General features: G+C 51.4%; 7 protein-coding genes across 7 annotated transcripts; 2 read left to right on the top strand and 5 right to left on the bottom strand.

The window, feature by feature from the left end:
- Window positions 1–44: 44 nt before the first annotated feature.
- Window positions 45–884, bottom strand: BO97DRAFT_421928 (uncharacterized protein; the record flags this gene model as incomplete). The annotated part of the gene is made up of 3 exons (XM_025696741.1): window positions 45–278; window positions 356–605; window positions 676–884. The coding sequence occupies 3 exons, from the start codon at window positions 882–884 to the stop codon at window positions 45–47; spliced, it is 693 nt and encodes a 230-aa protein (XP_025554291.1).
- Window positions 885–1,657: 773 nt separating this feature from the next.
- On the bottom strand, window positions 1,658–3,418 carry BO97DRAFT_462980 (cytochrome P450; the record flags this gene model as incomplete). Its single annotated transcript, XM_025699434.1, has 3 exons — window positions 1,658–2,669; window positions 2,728–3,172; window positions 3,298–3,418. The coding sequence occupies 3 exons, from the start codon at window positions 3,416–3,418 to the stop codon at window positions 1,658–1,660; spliced, it is 1,578 nt and encodes a 525-aa protein (XP_025554292.1).
- Window positions 3,419–6,911: 3,493 nt separating this feature from the next.
- Window positions 6,912–7,338, top strand: BO97DRAFT_403757 (uncharacterized protein). The gene is made up of 2 exons (XM_025694805.1): window positions 6,912–7,213; window positions 7,281–7,338. Exons 1-2 carry the CDS (start codon window positions 6,928–6,930, stop codon window positions 7,295–7,297), a joined length of 303 nt encoding a protein of 100 aa, XP_025554293.1. The 5' UTR covers window positions 6,912–6,927; the 3' UTR covers window positions 7,298–7,338.
- Window positions 7,339–7,783: 445 nt separating this feature from the next.
- BO97DRAFT_421932 (uncharacterized protein) lies at window positions 7,784–8,521 on the bottom strand (the record flags this gene model as incomplete). Its single annotated transcript, XM_025696742.1, has 1 exon — window positions 7,784–8,521. The coding sequence occupies one exon, from the start codon at window positions 8,519–8,521 to the stop codon at window positions 7,784–7,786; it is 738 nt and encodes a 245-aa protein (XP_025554294.1).
- A 362-nt stretch (window positions 8,522–8,883) lies between these two features.
- Window positions 8,884–10,274, top strand: BO97DRAFT_403758 (DNA/RNA non-specific endonuclease). The gene has a single exon (XM_025694806.1). It carries the CDS (start codon window positions 9,163–9,165, stop codon window positions 10,159–10,161), a length of 999 nt encoding a protein of 332 aa, XP_025554295.1. The 5' UTR covers window positions 8,884–9,162; the 3' UTR covers window positions 10,162–10,274.
- A 27-nt stretch (window positions 10,275–10,301) lies between these two features.
- Window positions 10,302–12,068, bottom strand: BO97DRAFT_476118 (putative RING finger domain protein; the record flags this gene model as incomplete). Its single annotated transcript, XM_025700456.1, has 4 exons — window positions 11,293–12,068; window positions 10,805–11,057; window positions 10,507–10,733; window positions 10,302–10,316 (listed from the first exon to the last, which is right to left on the bottom strand). The coding sequence occupies exons 1-4, from the start codon at window positions 11,851–11,853 to the stop codon at window positions 10,302–10,304; spliced, it is 1,056 nt and encodes a 351-aa protein (XP_025554296.1). The 5' UTR covers window positions 11,854–12,068.
- Window positions 12,069–14,557: 2,489 nt separating this feature from the next.
- BO97DRAFT_411903 (alpha/beta hydrolase) lies at window positions 14,558–15,349 on the bottom strand (the record flags this gene model as incomplete). The annotated part of the gene is made up of 1 exon (XM_025696195.1): window positions 14,558–15,349. The coding sequence occupies one exon, from the start codon at window positions 15,347–15,349 to the stop codon at window positions 14,558–14,560; it is 792 nt and encodes a 263-aa protein (XP_025554297.1).
- Between the last annotated feature and the right edge of the window lie 886 nt (window positions 15,350–16,235).

A 16,235-nucleotide genomic window follows, 5' to 3' on the forward strand; every position in this document is an offset into this window, starting at 1 on the left:
TCGAGGAGTGAGTCGCGGCAGCGGTAGGCCCGGGGCACCAGCCATCACGGCAACCGTTTCGCCAGCCACGGCGTCGCCTCGTCGAACTCCCAGAGCGTCGCCAAGAAGTTGGGATTGGCGTTCAACAGCAGCGGCCCGAGGAGCGACTCCAAGATCGCCCGGCCGACATGATCGCGAAAGAACTGCAGCAGGTCCGGCATCGGCCTCCATGGATGATGGCGGTGGCCCGGCTCGTGCCTTGGACTTAGACTCATCTGCAGCCGCTGCGTATTGATGCTCTGATAGCGGTCGAACGTGGGTGACAGCCCGGGACCGGTCAACCCCCGCAGTAACGACTCGTGGGTAGGTAGTTCACCCGGTTATGAGGTGCGACATTGGTGCCAGAGTGCGGCCGGCGAAAAGGCCCCGTATCGTCTGCGGTGTATGTCTCCAACGGTTTGTCCTTCATGCCAAAGAGATACCGCAGCCCCACGGTATAGATGAAGATGGGACTGGACAGAAGGGGGTGCTTCCACAGTGCGGCTACCGCTTCCGGCTCCTGGAAAAGATAGATCCCCGTCATGGAGAGCGAGATTCGAACGCAGGAGAGTTTGCCCGCATATGCGCTACCTCACACGGATTTGTTGTTTAGTGAATATCCATGCAGATGAGGTGGCGCGGGGAAGAAAAACACACGTTACGCGGGTCACAAAAGATGCACTGTCGAACAGGAAAGGAATTGTATGGCCCAGGATGGGGATGGCCGCTGGTAGGCGTGGGGGGAGTCGTACATCTCGGCTGGAGCTGTGACGGTTGGCCCAGTGATACAGACCCCACGAGACTAGGTAACTCACGCAGAAAGGCAGAGACAATAAGATGTAAAGGACGGCGAAGTGAGAAGCCATGATCGGAGTCGATGCGAGTTTAAGAAGGAGGAAAATACTTGCTGTGTTGTTGTGTTGGGAGAGGTCGAGGAGCTGAGCCTATATATGTATTATATGCTGAACCAATTTCACACGACGTCGTGGGGATCTGGACGCTCTCACTGTGTTAAACTGAGCTTGAATTGATTTACCTGTAAATTTTTCATTTAATTTTATCAAACGGTCCTCAACTCGTGTCATGTAGCCATGTACCTCCTGTAATGCTGTTGTCCAGGTTGGTAAGACTAGTATCGAACGAAGTTGGTACTAACTTCCAGACGCAAACAAACCGGAGGAGGCCCACCTGGGAGTGAGAAGCCCAGCACCTACTACAGTAACTTACTTCCGAAGCCAAACTAAACAAAGTCAAGCTTTCTGCGAATTGGCACAGGGCTGATTGCGCGATGTGTTTGCCCGCTGCCAAAACCCCCTCTTTGTGCTGTACCTAGCTAGAACGACCTCAATGATTCCCTGATTTTCATAGATTGTACAGTACACTGCCACCTACACTGCTGCAGATTCCCACCAACCGAATTCTTTCACCAGCCCACCTCCGCGTGGGGGCCTTATCACTATGAAACCCTCGACGACGACGACGACGACGACTACTACTACTACCACTACTGCACCATGCAACCACCTGTAAAAGGTAAAAGATTCAAACCCGGGACCACCTTTTGGCCCGAGCACTAAAAGTGCAAACTAGTCGACAATCGAGAGCAATCCTCGAGGCAGTGAAGTACGCTTTGACATGCTCACCCGATATGCTGACGCTGGCTAACCCGACAGGGCATTCCCTGAGCAGGGTGCGATGCGCCTTGGGGAACTTGATAGGCGCGCTCGCCAAAAACGGTATTCGGTCCGGCACTGGGATGCAGGCGGTCCCATTCGGCGTACTGATCCTGAAAGTCGAACTCACGCAGTACGAGAAGCAATGTAACCTTGATATCCAGGAGGGCCAGGGTCTGGCCAATACAATCGCGTGGCCCTTGTTCAAAGGCTCGCCAGCCACCTTTGGGAGGGTAGAGAGGGTGGTCGGGCCCGACCAACCATCGCTCGGGGAGGAAGGCAGAGGGGTCTTTCCAGTAATTCGGATTACGCTGGATTGCCCCATGCAGAATCCAGATACAGAGTCCGTCGGTCGGATATTTGGTTCCATTCTGGTCCTGGAGGTGCACGCCAGGCTGGCCCCATCGCAAGGCGGACGCAGCGGGAAAGAGCCGGAGGGTTTCCTTGATCACCGCCAGCGTCAAGGGAAGCTGGTTGATCAATTCCGGATGCTGCGTCAGTGTCTGCGCTGTGGAGGAAACATCGCCAAACACCTGATCGTGCTCGGCGCGCACCCGGGCCAGCAGCTCCGGGTGCTTAGACAACATGTAGATGCTGTACACAATCGTGGCCGCCGTGGAATCATGGCCCGCGAAAAGGAAGGTTCGGACCTGGATTGTTGCCCACGCCTTGAACTCAGGATCCAATCGGTCTTCCTTCGCTGATCGCGTCGACATGAAGTCTGCAATTACCAGATCCATGATAGACTTACGGTGGCGGTCCGACGGCTGATTCTGTCTCCAGCGCTGGTACCGTTCCTCCAGGGCATCTCCGATATAACAGGTCATCGTGCGTCCGTTGTACCAGTGCATGATCGGTCGCAGCGGATTCCACCGAATAAACGGATTCAATTCTTCATCTTGGCAGTTCCATTCAGCCACACTCCTCATCGCCGCCGCCAGAGGGTTATATTCCCGCTGCGACTTCAGACGTTTGTTACTAGAACACGGGGGTGGTTAGCAGTCGAATGCCTGATTCCAAGAAGCTGGCCTCTTACATTGCAATAGACCCGATGATATCCATCACGTAGCTACAGGTCATTCGGTCCAGGGAGAAAGTATCTCCCTTGGTCGCATGCTCCCGCAGAATGTCCACATAGACCTGCGCTTCCTCAACAATTTGTGATGTATGGTGCAACACGGCACTCGCACTGAAGGCCGGATTGAAGAGACTGCGTGCCCGTTTCCACTCCGGTCCGTTCGTGGTGAAGATGTTCCACCCGCCGGTAAACGGCTGGAAAAAGTTCTGCAGTACTGCTGGTTTGGGTAGCGCATAGGTCTGACAGACCTGCACCGCAAGATCCGGACTTGTAATACACAATAACGGCTGCACAAAGGGCCAGATATCAATGTAGAAGCAATTATCAAACTCAGGAAAGTTATATGAGAGGACCGTGAAGGCGTCGGATTGCTGGGACCCTTTGGGATGTTTCGCGAGCAGATCTGGGAGTATACGCAGATTTCCCGCTCCAAAGTCCCAGGCTGGCACGGGCTACCGTTATAGATAGGTCAGATCAATTGTGTATCTATAGCAGGGGGGAAAAATACCAGGCCTTGTCGACGCAGACGATGGAAAAGTAGGCGCACCCGAACTAATCGGTAGATGCCCCGCAGAAGTACAATCAAGCCTAGGGTGAGAGCTGCGGGCCCTCCGTAGACACGAAGATAGTCGACAATCGGTGATTCCATTGTTTCCCTACAGAAGGTTAAAATGCCTGTCTTTGAACAGAAAGACGGAAAGAAGAAGAAGGGAAAAGGGGAAAGTGAGAGATACAAAAAGACAAAACATGGAAATAGGATATTCCGGAATGCTAGAATCAATTTACCCAAACGACGTGAATGCTTAGTCTACCACAGCTTGAAAGAAAAGAATAAGCACTAATTACTAGCTGCAGTGCTAGCTGTTTACTCATCCTCCTGTCTGCGCCCTCTTCCTCTCCCGTCCAGCATTGACTCCGCCCACCGTGGACTTTTCTGCCCTCCATCTTTGCATCAGGGCTATTTCTGTCGCAACCGGTGGTGCTGAAAAGGCCCATTGCCAGGCTATGAAGCTCAACATTAAATAGCCTTGGGACTAGATCCTCTCCTCGCACACTCTTATGCTCTCAACTGAACATTCACCTAAAAGAGGGCAGGGATACTTGCTCACAATGGCACCACAAGACAACGTGGATCGCATCCACAAGAGCGCCTTCGTGGTATGTATTACTGAGTTTACTGTATATATAGCTTCTACCCATCTTGTACTTCTTATATTAATCTGTTAACTCTAGGCCTCCACTGGTTTCTTTATACACGCGCTTATGTAGACTGAAAGTAGAAAATAGTCTTAATCAGCTTCCTGTGCCTGATCTTTGTCTTAGTTATATTTTAAATTACTCGGATAACAGGGCTGGTATATTATAGAATAATTAATATTATCTAGGAGACCTACTAGTAATTATTAAATATAAATTCAAGTATTTTCCTGGCGGCCGCCAGTGTCTTCTGATCTTTCTTTATTATTCAGAAATACCGGAAAGCTAACTCGCGCGGCTTTTTCTCTTACCAGCGCTGGCTTAAGAGCTTCTTTGATAAGCAAATCGGAAGATCAGATTACAAGTAATCTAATATCTGCTCAGCTAACTGGACTGAGTAACTGTATACTGTAGCTAATAGATTTAAGTGCCTTACCCTGTATTATTGTTGTGGTAGCAGCTTTAACTCCCGGCTCGAGGACTATAAGTAGTATGCCATGTTGCCTATCTATTCTGCAACAGACCGGATCTTGTATGAGACGAGACTCCAACCGGTGAGTATCCTGCACCCCTTGATCTAATAGGAAGAAACGGATACGAACTTTGTTTATGTATCTATATGTGGCCACGAATATGCTAAAGCCACAATGGATGGTAGATGTTATTGTTATCGTGTGCGTTGTGTGCTTTATAAGTGTTTCTACGAGCTACTGCGCCTTTCATTCCCTATGCATCTTTTCAATCTCTCTCAGCGCTGTGCCGTAAACCACCTGCTTATCTTTTCATTCCTATATACCTTAGCAAGACGGTGATTTGTTTATACCGAATTTTCTTTATTCCCCTGGGCGGCCAACAGGCCCTGAGTTCAAGTACAAGGGTTTATCACTAAGTGTAAATAAAAAGTCATAAAACACTGAAATTTGGACCTAGAAGCCCCCCTTTCAAGTACTAAACCCCGCGGGGGACCTGAATCGGTTGTGGCCGTTTTGTCGCGGCCCACATTCCCCACCCCCGACCGTCCCCACTCCACGTACCAATCACAGAATTATTTCGGGAGTCTGACGGAAACTACCGACCGCTTTAAACCGCCCCATTGCTGGCCACTGCATCAACGTCCCAATGAGGTTCCTGGACGGCGAATCACAATGGCAGGGAGTATGTGGCATTCGAGACACTAATCGTACTGCCCTCATCCTGAATAGGCTTCCAGGTGCCCCTATGCAGTTGATGACCGAATGACCGCAGTTTTCATACGTTGAAAAAACGGCTTCAGAAACGGCTCTGTGTGGTGTGGTAGGCCATAGTTGACTTGTTCTGTGATCGGCTATATTAGCCTAAGTGTTGTTCTAGCACATTGTTGGACTGAAGTTTACCTGTCATTGTGTTGGGTATTCCAGTCAAGGTTGTATATTCTTTGTTTCCTGTAGAGCTTTATTGCCTCAGGCTACATTATTCGGAGAGACTTTGTCCCTTCCGCTCTTGATTCTAGTCAACTAGCACGGTGTTACGTAGGCTGCGGATCACAGCTTACTTTCAACGAGAGAAGTGGTTGGTCCGTCGACAACCTACTGAAAGCCCTGCATATATTATTTAGTGCTGTGTCGAGCTGGTATACCTGACGCTATCAGTACGAGCGAAAAGGGTGAGATATCTGCCAAAACAGGTGACCTTCCTGCTACTCTGCGAAGGATGCAACCAGGTTATGGCGGTAAACTTCCTAGTGTCCATTTTGTTGGCCCCCTAAGCCGCTTAAAGTTTCCAAGTCTGTATTGTCGTTGCTAATGCCGCCTTGAACCCTCCATCAACCCTCGCCCTCGAGTACGTTGAGTTCGACTGGATTTGGTTATTGTCACACCGTTCTTGATACTAACTAGAAGCCATCTGAACTATGAATATCCACAAGTTAGCATGGATTCATCGACTTCTGTTCTCCTTACGCCAGCCATCGAGCGTAACCAGACTCAGGGGGATGACAAGGCGATGCTAAGAGCTTACAATGAACTCTGACTTCTCAGAGACCCACATCCAGAGATCTTAGTTCAACCCCGGTTGGAATATCTGCTAGCCCAGATGCAACCCCCCACCACCCGAAGAAGGCGTAAGTTATCAACGTTCAACAGTTGACATCACTGCATGGCCCCCAGTTTGTGTCCTGATTATCCTCGTGGTGAGAGCAATCTGAGCCGGTAGTTGTTGATACGAGGGGCATGGTTAACTTTTTGAGTTAATTCTCCCATTCGTGCTCTGGAACAATGGTGATGGGCTTAGTTCTCAGTTGGAGGTTGACCGGAGCTTTTATCCACCCCGGCGAAGGGCAACAGGGGCAAAATCCTAGGATCAAGTAACCTTCGAATCGGTCAGCATTTCATGAGACTCTCAGCTGAAGAGAAGTACGGAGGTGACACCAATGCGACAGTCTCAGCGACCTCGCAAATAAGTCTACCAATCCCACAAGCTAAGTAGAGGCAACGAGCGGAGAAATAAGCACTAGACCAAGCACATGGGCATGAGGAACTTGGGAAAGACGCCTCAAGGCGTCACAAGAATACTGGGGAAGTTGTACAGTGAACGTAGAGTGGTGAGGAGGAGAAACGAAGACTGGCTGAGTGACGTATTACAAGGCCGTCACATGATGGAAGGAGGCTCTGGGGGGTTAAACAGCAGCAGGTTGGACACTCCGATATTACCTGCAGCAGCTATACAAGCACTTCCTTTCAGCTTGACATTCCAGACGCCTTATTCGCTTATTCGCATATAAAAAGCATCAACTGACCCCACGATCGACCTACGAAAGGATCATCGACATCCTATTTTTTCTTTGACAACTACCGTGGTTCGATTGAGGTACGCTGGACAAAAGCCAATCCAAACAAGTTCATTCAGACATCTGCAATCATGCCTCTTTCCACCCTCCATATCAGAAGCCTTCTAATCCTCCTTTTCATCTCCATAAGCTCCGCCATGTCTCTCACCCGCTATTCCAAGCCCGTGCCCGCAGAGGCCATAGTGGCCGAGACCCGCGAGCAGCTCAACCAGATCACCTTCGAGAACCAATATACCCTTCTTCACGAAGAAGACGGCGGCTACATGCTCAAGCAGACGGAGGATGGCGCCGTGGTGGCTGTGGCTAGCGATGCCCTCTGTGCGGAACTCGACAAGGTCTTTGCCGACATTGACGCTTTGGAGGCAGCAGAGAAGACAGAAAATGAGCGACAGGGTGGGGACTCTACCACTGGAGACGGCAAAGGTGAATCGCGGCGTGATACGAATGTCATTCGGGCAGACAGTGGACTGAACGATTGTGCTCATCGCAGATGCTTCAACTCGGTGATATGTATTACTTATAAGGACTGCCATATCTGTTCATCCCGCAACAGGTGTATTTAGGGACAGAGCACGTGGTATGATGTGCTTGGTGCGTCGTGGTCTGACAGAGGGTGCAACAATAACGGTGCAGAAGGGGTTTCGTTGGGGTTGTAATGGCGGTCTTGGGTGCTTTTTTTGCCCTAAGTAATTGAACCGTTAGGTAAGATGATGTCGTTCGGTGCATGCGCCAGATCTGTCTTTACATATGAACTGCCATTGAAGTGTTCGTGCTGCTGGCAATTGTCTATTTGTAATGCGAAATACAGTATCTTCACCGACATCTCAGACCCAGCTGAGTTCACCGTAGCCTCTAGAGTTGAAACTTGGAGATTATTTCCGGCTTCTATCTCAATTGCCGATACTCTAAGCTTCGTATCAATTTATGATTGCCGAATATATGCAGTCGCGCATCTGGGCCATCCGAAGTATGACTTTGAAGCTGTTCTACTAACTATACCAGCCTTCGTTTTTTGCCCATGTATTGCCAAGTGTGATCAGCGCTCCTGGTTAGCTCTTCAACATGTTCGCAGAACATCCTGAATGTTTCCTCGGTCATGTTTTTAGGACATTCATCAGCCATACCGAAGCTATGGATTGTGTCACTGTACTCAGAGTACGGTGGCTCAAAGACCTCTTCCAGGTTCATGAGATGCTGATGCAGAATGAAGAAGGCTTGATAAGGGGTGATAGCTCCCACCAAGATGGCACTCTCGGCAGAGTCCCTGTACGAGGCGAAAAATTCATCGAAAGATCTATAGTTGAATGGCTCCATTTGGAATGTGGACCACCAGAGATAGTTGGAAACCTCGAGATCAACACGGCTCACGATATCCTTGACAGTTTCGATGAGATCTTCAGGAAATCGTGGGCGACGACGGATGAAAATAGGATCTTCGCAGATGGTAGGTGAGGTGTGAAGGTACAGCCAGCAAAAGATCAATTTGGCCTGTTGCTTCCATTGCTCATAGTCTTCATCGTCATGGTCTGGTCTCGGAGCGGTAGGGTCAATGTATTCTAGCAGATCCCATTGCATCAGGGCTGATTGGACGTCGTCGAGCCATCGGTTGATGTTGTTATAGTCGCGTAGTTCTTCAATATCAGGAAGGACCTGGCGCACCAGATCTCTTTGTGGGGAAGAGAGCTGTGTGGGAGGCGAGAGGCTCTTAGATCTCAGTGGTGAATCATCCATGAGGCGTAATGTGGTTTAATAGTTCGACTCGGTACTATAGAAGGGCGCAAGTGATGATGATTCTTGTGATGAAGCGAAAGAAGGGTGGAATTTACCTTTATATCCATTCTGAAGTGCACTTCAAACTGAAGATTCACGATAATAAAGAAGACACATTATGATAAAAGCACAGGGAAGATTGTTATTGTTATCTGAAACCGTTGCACCTGTTTGGGAATAAACATGTGAAAGAGGGTGAATGTCATCCGCCTAATGCCGTCAGCCGACCTGACCCTGCAGAGCTTGCGAGTGGACATTGTTCTCTTTGATTCTATTTAAACCATCCAAGCCCCAAGCCTCTAGTAAGCGACCACAGATGGGAACAAAAATTTGGTTATTAATAAAGATTGAGATTGTTTGCCATTCTCAAGATTTAGTTTGATTGTTGTGGTTTCTTTATACTTCGGATCATCTGACAGCCGCACTCTGATTGGCTCACACTCAAGGGGCTTCGATCGCGACTCTTTTTGGAATTCCGATTTTTGTCCGACTTCTTCGCCTTCTTTTATTTCAACCTCAACCTCAACCTCTTTCTTTCTCCGCCTCCACACCTCCGCCCTCCGCGCTCTCCCTCTCCCCCCTTCTCCTCATACCTGGACGCTATGTCCAAGGCCACGTTCGCGGCCATTGCTGCGGCCAGTGCGGCCACTGGTGCCGGTCTCACGGCTCTTTTCTACTCTTCCTCCGCACCTCGGCCTCAGCCGCAACAGCAGCAACAAGTTCCTCCTCCGTCTCCAGTCGCTGCTCCCTCTCCCACCGCTATCCGGCCTCCCGCTCCTCCCTCCCTCGCGCCCAAGCCCACGGCCGGGGGTCTGTCACCTGTCGACCCGACGGGCATCTACCAATATGGCTTCCCGGGCCCGGTAGCCGACACGCTGATCTCCGCACCCCTAGCCGGCGCCTACGACCGGCGCACGCGCAACCCGTCGTGGGTGGCGGAACATATCACACCGCAGTCACTGTCGATGAAGAACGCGGACCGCAAGAACAGCACATTCTTCGAGGACGCGACGATCCCGCCGGCGTTTCGCGCCAAGCTGTCCGACTACTTCCGGTCGGGCTACGATCGGGGCCACCAGGTGCCGGCGGCCGACTGCAAGTGGTCGCAGGAGGCGATGGACGGTACATTTGCGCTGAGCAACATGTGCCCGCAGGTCGGCGAGGGCTTCAACCGGGATTACTGGGCGCACTTTGAGGAGTTCTGCCGGGGACTGACCAAGAAGTACCCCTCGGTGCGCGTCGTCACCGGCCCGCTGTACCTGCCGCACCGCGACCCCGATGGCAAGTGGCGCGTCTCGTATGAGGTCATCGGCAACCCGCCCAACGTCGCCGTGCCCACCCACTTCTACAAGGTCATCTACGCGGAGGAGGGCCCCGCCGCCGCTGGCAAGGTCGCGCTCGGCGCGTTCGTGCTGCCCAACGCCCGCATCCCCAACGACAAGCGTCTGAGTGAGTTCGAGGTGCCCCTCGAGGCCGTCGAGCGCGCCAGCGGTCTGGAGTTCGCCGCCAAGCTGGAGGCTGGTCGTCGCAAGCGTCTGTGCCAGGAGACTAAGTGTGAGATCGTTGTGCGCGAGTTCAACAACGCCTCCAAGCGGTCTTAGGTTTGGTGTAGATAGAGAGACATGTGTTTTGGCTGGAAGACAGGGTGCGCTTTCGTGTACTCTAGATGTATTTGGATATTGTATCAGCATTATTCCCTCGTCCGTGGCGTTGCGTTGGACATGTATATGATTTCGGTTTATCAAAAGCCCCGTATCTAAACCGTATGTCACCTTGTAGCCCATTTCATAATGTACACCAAGTGAATTTGGATTCTTCATCATCCACAAAACCACCGAGGACTCGTCATTCACAAGTCCACCAAGATATCAGCATTGGAACGCGACCCCCTCTTTCGTCGCTACATTCCCACCCCGCCCCGCAAAGCCAGTTCCCTCCGAACTGACCTCGACCAGCCCAGGCGCGATCCCCTCCTTATCCTTCTTCTTCTTCTTAGATGGTCCTTTCACATCCGGCGTGACGTCTGTCTCGCACACGTAGCACAGAATCCGGCCATGCAGCGCGGCCGTCTGCGCCTGCTCTTCCTTGGAGGCATGCGGATCCGGCGCAGCATGGGGTGTCATGAATTTGTTGACGCAGGGTTGGCAGATAACATGACCGCACGGTTTGGTCACTAAAGCCACCAGTTAGTACCTCCCAGTCCCTTTAAGACAAAGCAAAACACGTAGAACACAGCAAACATACACATAGCTTTCAGCCCGTTCGTGAACGTCTTCTTGCAGCTGGGACACACCCGCGCCAGCTCGCCGCCCGCGCCCTTCTCTTCCGTGAAATGCACATCGACCAGCCCCTTGAGCGAGTAGCCGTGTTTGTTCGTCTCCGTGGACGCGGGACAGATCGGCGTCAGCTTGACGGGCTTGTTCGCCGCGATCTCGTCCGGGTCCGTCGACGGCGTCAGGCTCGGCACCCAGAATGACGGCAGCGCCGACTTGGCATCCTAGATGATTAACTTCGTCAGCCAACTCTTCTCAACCCACGCCCCCTCTTTAACAGAGATATAAGCTTCCCGGGGGAGAACCCCCGGACCCCCCTTTCCTTTCAGCCTCCTGGCCACCTCAATCCCAAGACCAGAGATATGAGTAGATCCGGGGGAGAACCCCCGGACCCCCCTTCCCTTCAGCTCTCTGGCCACCTCATCCCAAACCACAAGAAAAAAAAAGAAAGAAAATTACCTTCTGAACCCTCAACTCCTCGCGCAACCTCTCCCTCTCCCGCTCCGCACCACGCCGCACAACCTCCTCATCCAATTTAAACACCTTCCTCCTGCCCTCGCCTCCATCCTCTTCCCCCTCAACCTTCCGCTTACCCCCAGCCTCAACCCCCCTCTCCAAAAATGAATCCGAATCCACCTTATGACCCGAACGATTAGACTGAAACCCCATACTAAGATCCTCAAACTCCCTAACCTCCCGCCCCTTCACCTCCTCCAACGCCCTACTCTCCTCCTCAACTAATCGCTTCCGCGCCTCCTCCCGCCGCCGCTCCAACCGCTTGATCTCCTGCCGCTGCGCAAGCAGATCGCTGATCGCGCACTCGCGGCAGAACAGGTCCCCGGCGGTCGCGCACGCGACGACGGGCGCCCGCGCCGGCCGCAGACACAGCCGGCACGCGCCGAACGGCAGGAAGCTGTCGCGCCCGATCACGCTGCGTTTCGTGCCCCATGCGGACCGGAGGAGCGAGCGCTCGTAGGATGTGAAGTGGGGAAGGCTTGTGTTGCGTTTGGAGTGGGCCATTCTTTCGGATTGTTTTTTTTTGGGGGGGTTATCGGTTTGGGTGGAGGGTTATTGGGGGGGTGGGCATGCGGTGGGTTGCGGTGCGGAATTCGTGGATTGGTGGGTTGTGGGGTTGTTCGCTAAGGTGGATAAGATGGCTGTTGATACTCGTGTAGATTAGGTAGTTAGGATAGGGTGGATAGTAAGCGATAGACGATTGTGGTGCGAACCTCGCGGCGTGGTTGTTGAATAAAGCTGTTGCTAGAATGTGATGTGATGCGATGCGATGCTGGGGATGCGGCGGGCGGCGGGCGGCGGCAGAAAAGCGCGGTAATGGTGATTATGTCATGCTGTCACAGATCATGAACAGGTTGTGCATCAGAATTTCATTATCTGTCTTCGCAGCAGATAGTGCGTTTGCTTATCATCAATTTTTGCACTGCGTAAATTACTATTTGATGCTGAGTTAATCCTTGATTAGCTTAGGTTCAGCCAAATGGTTTGCTATTCTCAGAGTCTTCGCTGTTGATATGTTTAGGGCTATTCTCCGGATATGCGCTGAGTGGATAAAGAACAGTGGTCGGAATCATTACTACTTACTGTAATCGGACCATACAGATGAATTTACACAGAACGAGGGATACACAAAGGTTAAGAATGTATTGAAATAGCCAGCAAGTTGCGTGACGAAGCATAGTCCAAATCACCGAGCTACCGTATCATCACGACTAACAGCACCACTCAGTCGGTAGCTGTACCCTGCCAAAGGGAATACCACTGGTACTGACTGACCTTGTACAGCCGAATGACATACAGCGGCGACCTGGAGTGGACATTCTCCCTGCCACGGCGATCCCTGCGGTGGAAATGCGGCAGCTCCGTCGGGGGCAGGTAGAGATCGACCATGGATGGACAGAAGTTGCGCATGGGACACGGCTGCAGGCCGGTGCCGATGAACGCCACGATTGCAGTCGCGATCTGATGATCGGGGATTAGCCATCCGGGCGGGTCGAGAATCGAGGAATCTGAGGGCGACGGGGACACGTGTCCGCCGTATGCGAACGAGCCCGGCCACCCGAACATTCGGTGGTGAACCCCTGCTTCCCAGAGGACTCGGCTGTCCCAGTCGAAGGCCCGGGTTATGCGCACGTCTGCCATCTTGAGACGAGGGTGGTGGTCTCTGGATCTGGGCTCGAGGTGTTGGATAATTCAAGACAGGGATGCTGTTCGCTTGGGGTCCAGATTTCGCTTCGTCGAGGCTAGCCGGCGATCCTGTTACCCTACCTCATGGGGTCTCTTTGCCCTCATTTATATTGAATAATACCACCGATTGGGGTCGAGGTTATCGAGAGACATGCCATTAATCCGTTGTGGAAGAGAAGATGCAGCGGAAGACATGTCGAATTCCTCCTTCTAATTCTTTGTGCGCGGTCTACACAACCGCACTCTCCGTGTCTCGACGAGTATATCCGTACCACCCTCCGGTTCCACTACCCCTGCACAGTCACCGCATCGCCACCACGAGTCTGTGACTTGTAGAATCCCAACAGGATCTGACGAGACCTCCCCGCCGGCCACTCAGTCCTGAAGGAAACAACGGGGAGGTCGACGACTGAGGTGTCGGTCGGGAAGGCGGAGGCTAGGGCGAAGTACCGGATGGTGGCATAACTTAAGCTGAAGATTTGGTTGAGGGTATGGCTTTTTTATTGTTTGTACCCTAATCGCGTGATGCTTTCTGTTGGAAGGTCTAGTTGGAAGGCGCAGCGGGCTAGAAAGCGTTGGGATTGTGAACATAGAAACTTATCTTCAGCCAGCTGAAGAGAAGAGGTAGAAGTAAGCTGCTATGACCGCGCGGACAGTTTCGAAGTGGAGAAAACGCAGAAATAATCTAGGTTGCCATGTCATCCAGCCCACCTGTTAGTGCTTATTCTGTGCACCTGCGGCAGGCTGGACGGAAAGTCAGAGCGTGAGCGTGTAGCGCGAATAAGATCGCTAGGAAGTAAGCAGGATAAGCAACTGGCTGGAAACACGGCAATACACCGGCACCACGTGAGACTCAGCGACTGGCCAGCCATTCTCGATTTATCTTTGCTGATGCGTGATAAGGGATGGCTGGGCGCGCGTGGTTGAAATTGCTTGTTGCGGTTCGGCCCGCGGACGGACATAGCCGAGCATGAGATCCAGCGCCACTCCCCACCTTGGCTGGACCCGCAGGAGGCCCGAATGATCATTGGATTGAATGGGGCGCTGAAGAATATGGTTACAGAATCAGATGATGTTGCAGTCGTTGATGGTGGTGGCGGAGCAACAGACAGCAGCAGTTGTAATGCTCTGCGACGGGATGTTAGGAAAGAACAATCCAGGAGATTACTGATCTGAAGAAATTATTCTTATTTACCATTGCCCGATGACAAGCTAGTACCTCGAGGGATTATAATTGTACTTGTATTTATTTGAACTCAGCTCTCAGAATCAGAGATTGGGCTCAAGTATTAGAAAAGGCAAAAAAATACGGAAATCTCCTCAATTGCCCTTCGCCATCGGGTCTAAGCTTACGAAGAACATAGAAATTAAGATATGATTTAATAAAATTGAACTAAGAGATAACTCAGAGAGCCTGAGAGCTAGCAATACAGCGAGCGATAGAGACCGGGATAGGATCATGCCTTCAGCGTAGCCAATAAGAACTGGCATGGAACACCGTCCTCGCTATCGCCACCCAGCTCTACTCAGCCTCTCTGGATGCAATCTCATGCACAATGTCCACAATCTCCGCAGTACTTTCAGCATGGGGGATGCGCGAAGACTGCACCTCGAAAAGCTCGACCTCGCGACCTTCTGCTCGGGCACCTTCGACCATCTTCTTCTGATAGTCAATCGACATCATCTTATCCTGCATCGTCATAATGTAAGACACAGGTATATCCCTCCAAGCAGCGGCAGTGGTAATCTGATACATCGCCTGTGCATTCCAAGGGACCAGATCCGCCACGTAAGCGTCCAACTCCGGTCCCTGAAGCCCAGGCCCGATCACGAGCTCGCGACGACAGTGAGCAAGACCATTCTCCTTGATGATGACGAGACTATGCAGAATCTGTTCACGCAAGGCAGGTGGAGGGATCGTGTACAGGGAAGTCCCCTCCTTGACGATGTGCGCGCACATGTAGATCAGTCGCACGACTCCGCTGGGGAGCTTGGCCTGCTTGCGGGTGTTAGTGTCGAGCCCCACCAAGGCATTGCATACGACCATGCCGCCATAGGAGTGCATGAGCACGAGGACAGTATGACCAGCGTCTGTGAGGTTTTCAACGTAGCTGCGAATGTGTTCAGTATCAGTGTAAAGACCCGCATTTGGGGGGCATGCGTCGTTCATGGAAGGAAGCCTTGCAATGAGAACCTCGTGACCCAGAGCTCGAAGGCGCGAAGCGAGCGCACTGTAGTGCTTGGGAATGTGCCATGCTCCGGTAACGACCACAATGATCGGTTTGGAGCCAGGGGACGGCAGAGCGGTAGCCATGTTGACGACGACGAACAACGACAGTTGAACTATGGAGAGGACGTACTACTGGAGGTACTCTTGCAGAGAATGATTCATTACTGAATGTATTCCGGAAGGCTACCTTGAATTAAATTATTCCCTATTGATCTGAGCTAGTTTGATGCGTTGGTCTTGAGCTCCCAGATGATTAACTTACAGGCTGATACTTGCAAATTGATGTTCTAGTCCTGATCAGGATAACGAGTAGATCGGCTTAGCTGCATGGAAGGTTATCCGCTGGGTAGCCGTGTATTTACTTATGTTCCCGAATGATGGTATGGAATCACACCATCTTGTTACATAACAGCTATTTTCATTAATATGAAATGAAACATGCTAGCTTTCTCTTCTGGCATCTTGGCCTTGGAGTATGGTAACTTAATTCATCGTTTGAAAGATGCAGGCCGGATTCGAACCGAGTCTATGATTAGTGGATGGCCTTATCCCCTGCCAAAGTTAGCTGGATATAAGCCGCGGAAGCGATTTCTGGTCTAGTAGTGTGTTCGAACTACTGTATTTCTAATCTCTTCGAAAAACTGAAGAAGTGCCTAGCTATTTCCCCCTTCAGTAATTCCGAGTTATTACACGGTCAGAGTAGTTGAAGTATCCAAAATCCCATACAAGTCTGTGTAGCAAGGTGGGGTTAGTCCTCAGTGAATGCTAACATGAAGCGGATACCGCGGGCGACTCGCAGAGGAGGCAGCATTTTATCTAAGATTTCCATCCATACGGAATGTTACCAAAGATTGAGACTAAAGTATTGAGATAGTTTTTACCCTTGAGTATCCTAGATACGTACTTTTAATTGTGCCACAAATTGTCTTTTCACCCCAGAGACTACTATCCTTGGACTTCTCTGCATACA

Source organism: Aspergillus homomorphus, assembly GCF_003184865.1.
Source record: "Aspergillus homomorphus CBS 101889 unplaced genomic scaffold BO97scaffold_6, whole genome shotgun sequence".
NCBI lineage: Eukaryota > Fungi > Ascomycota > Eurotiomycetes > Eurotiales > Aspergillaceae > Aspergillus > Aspergillus homomorphus.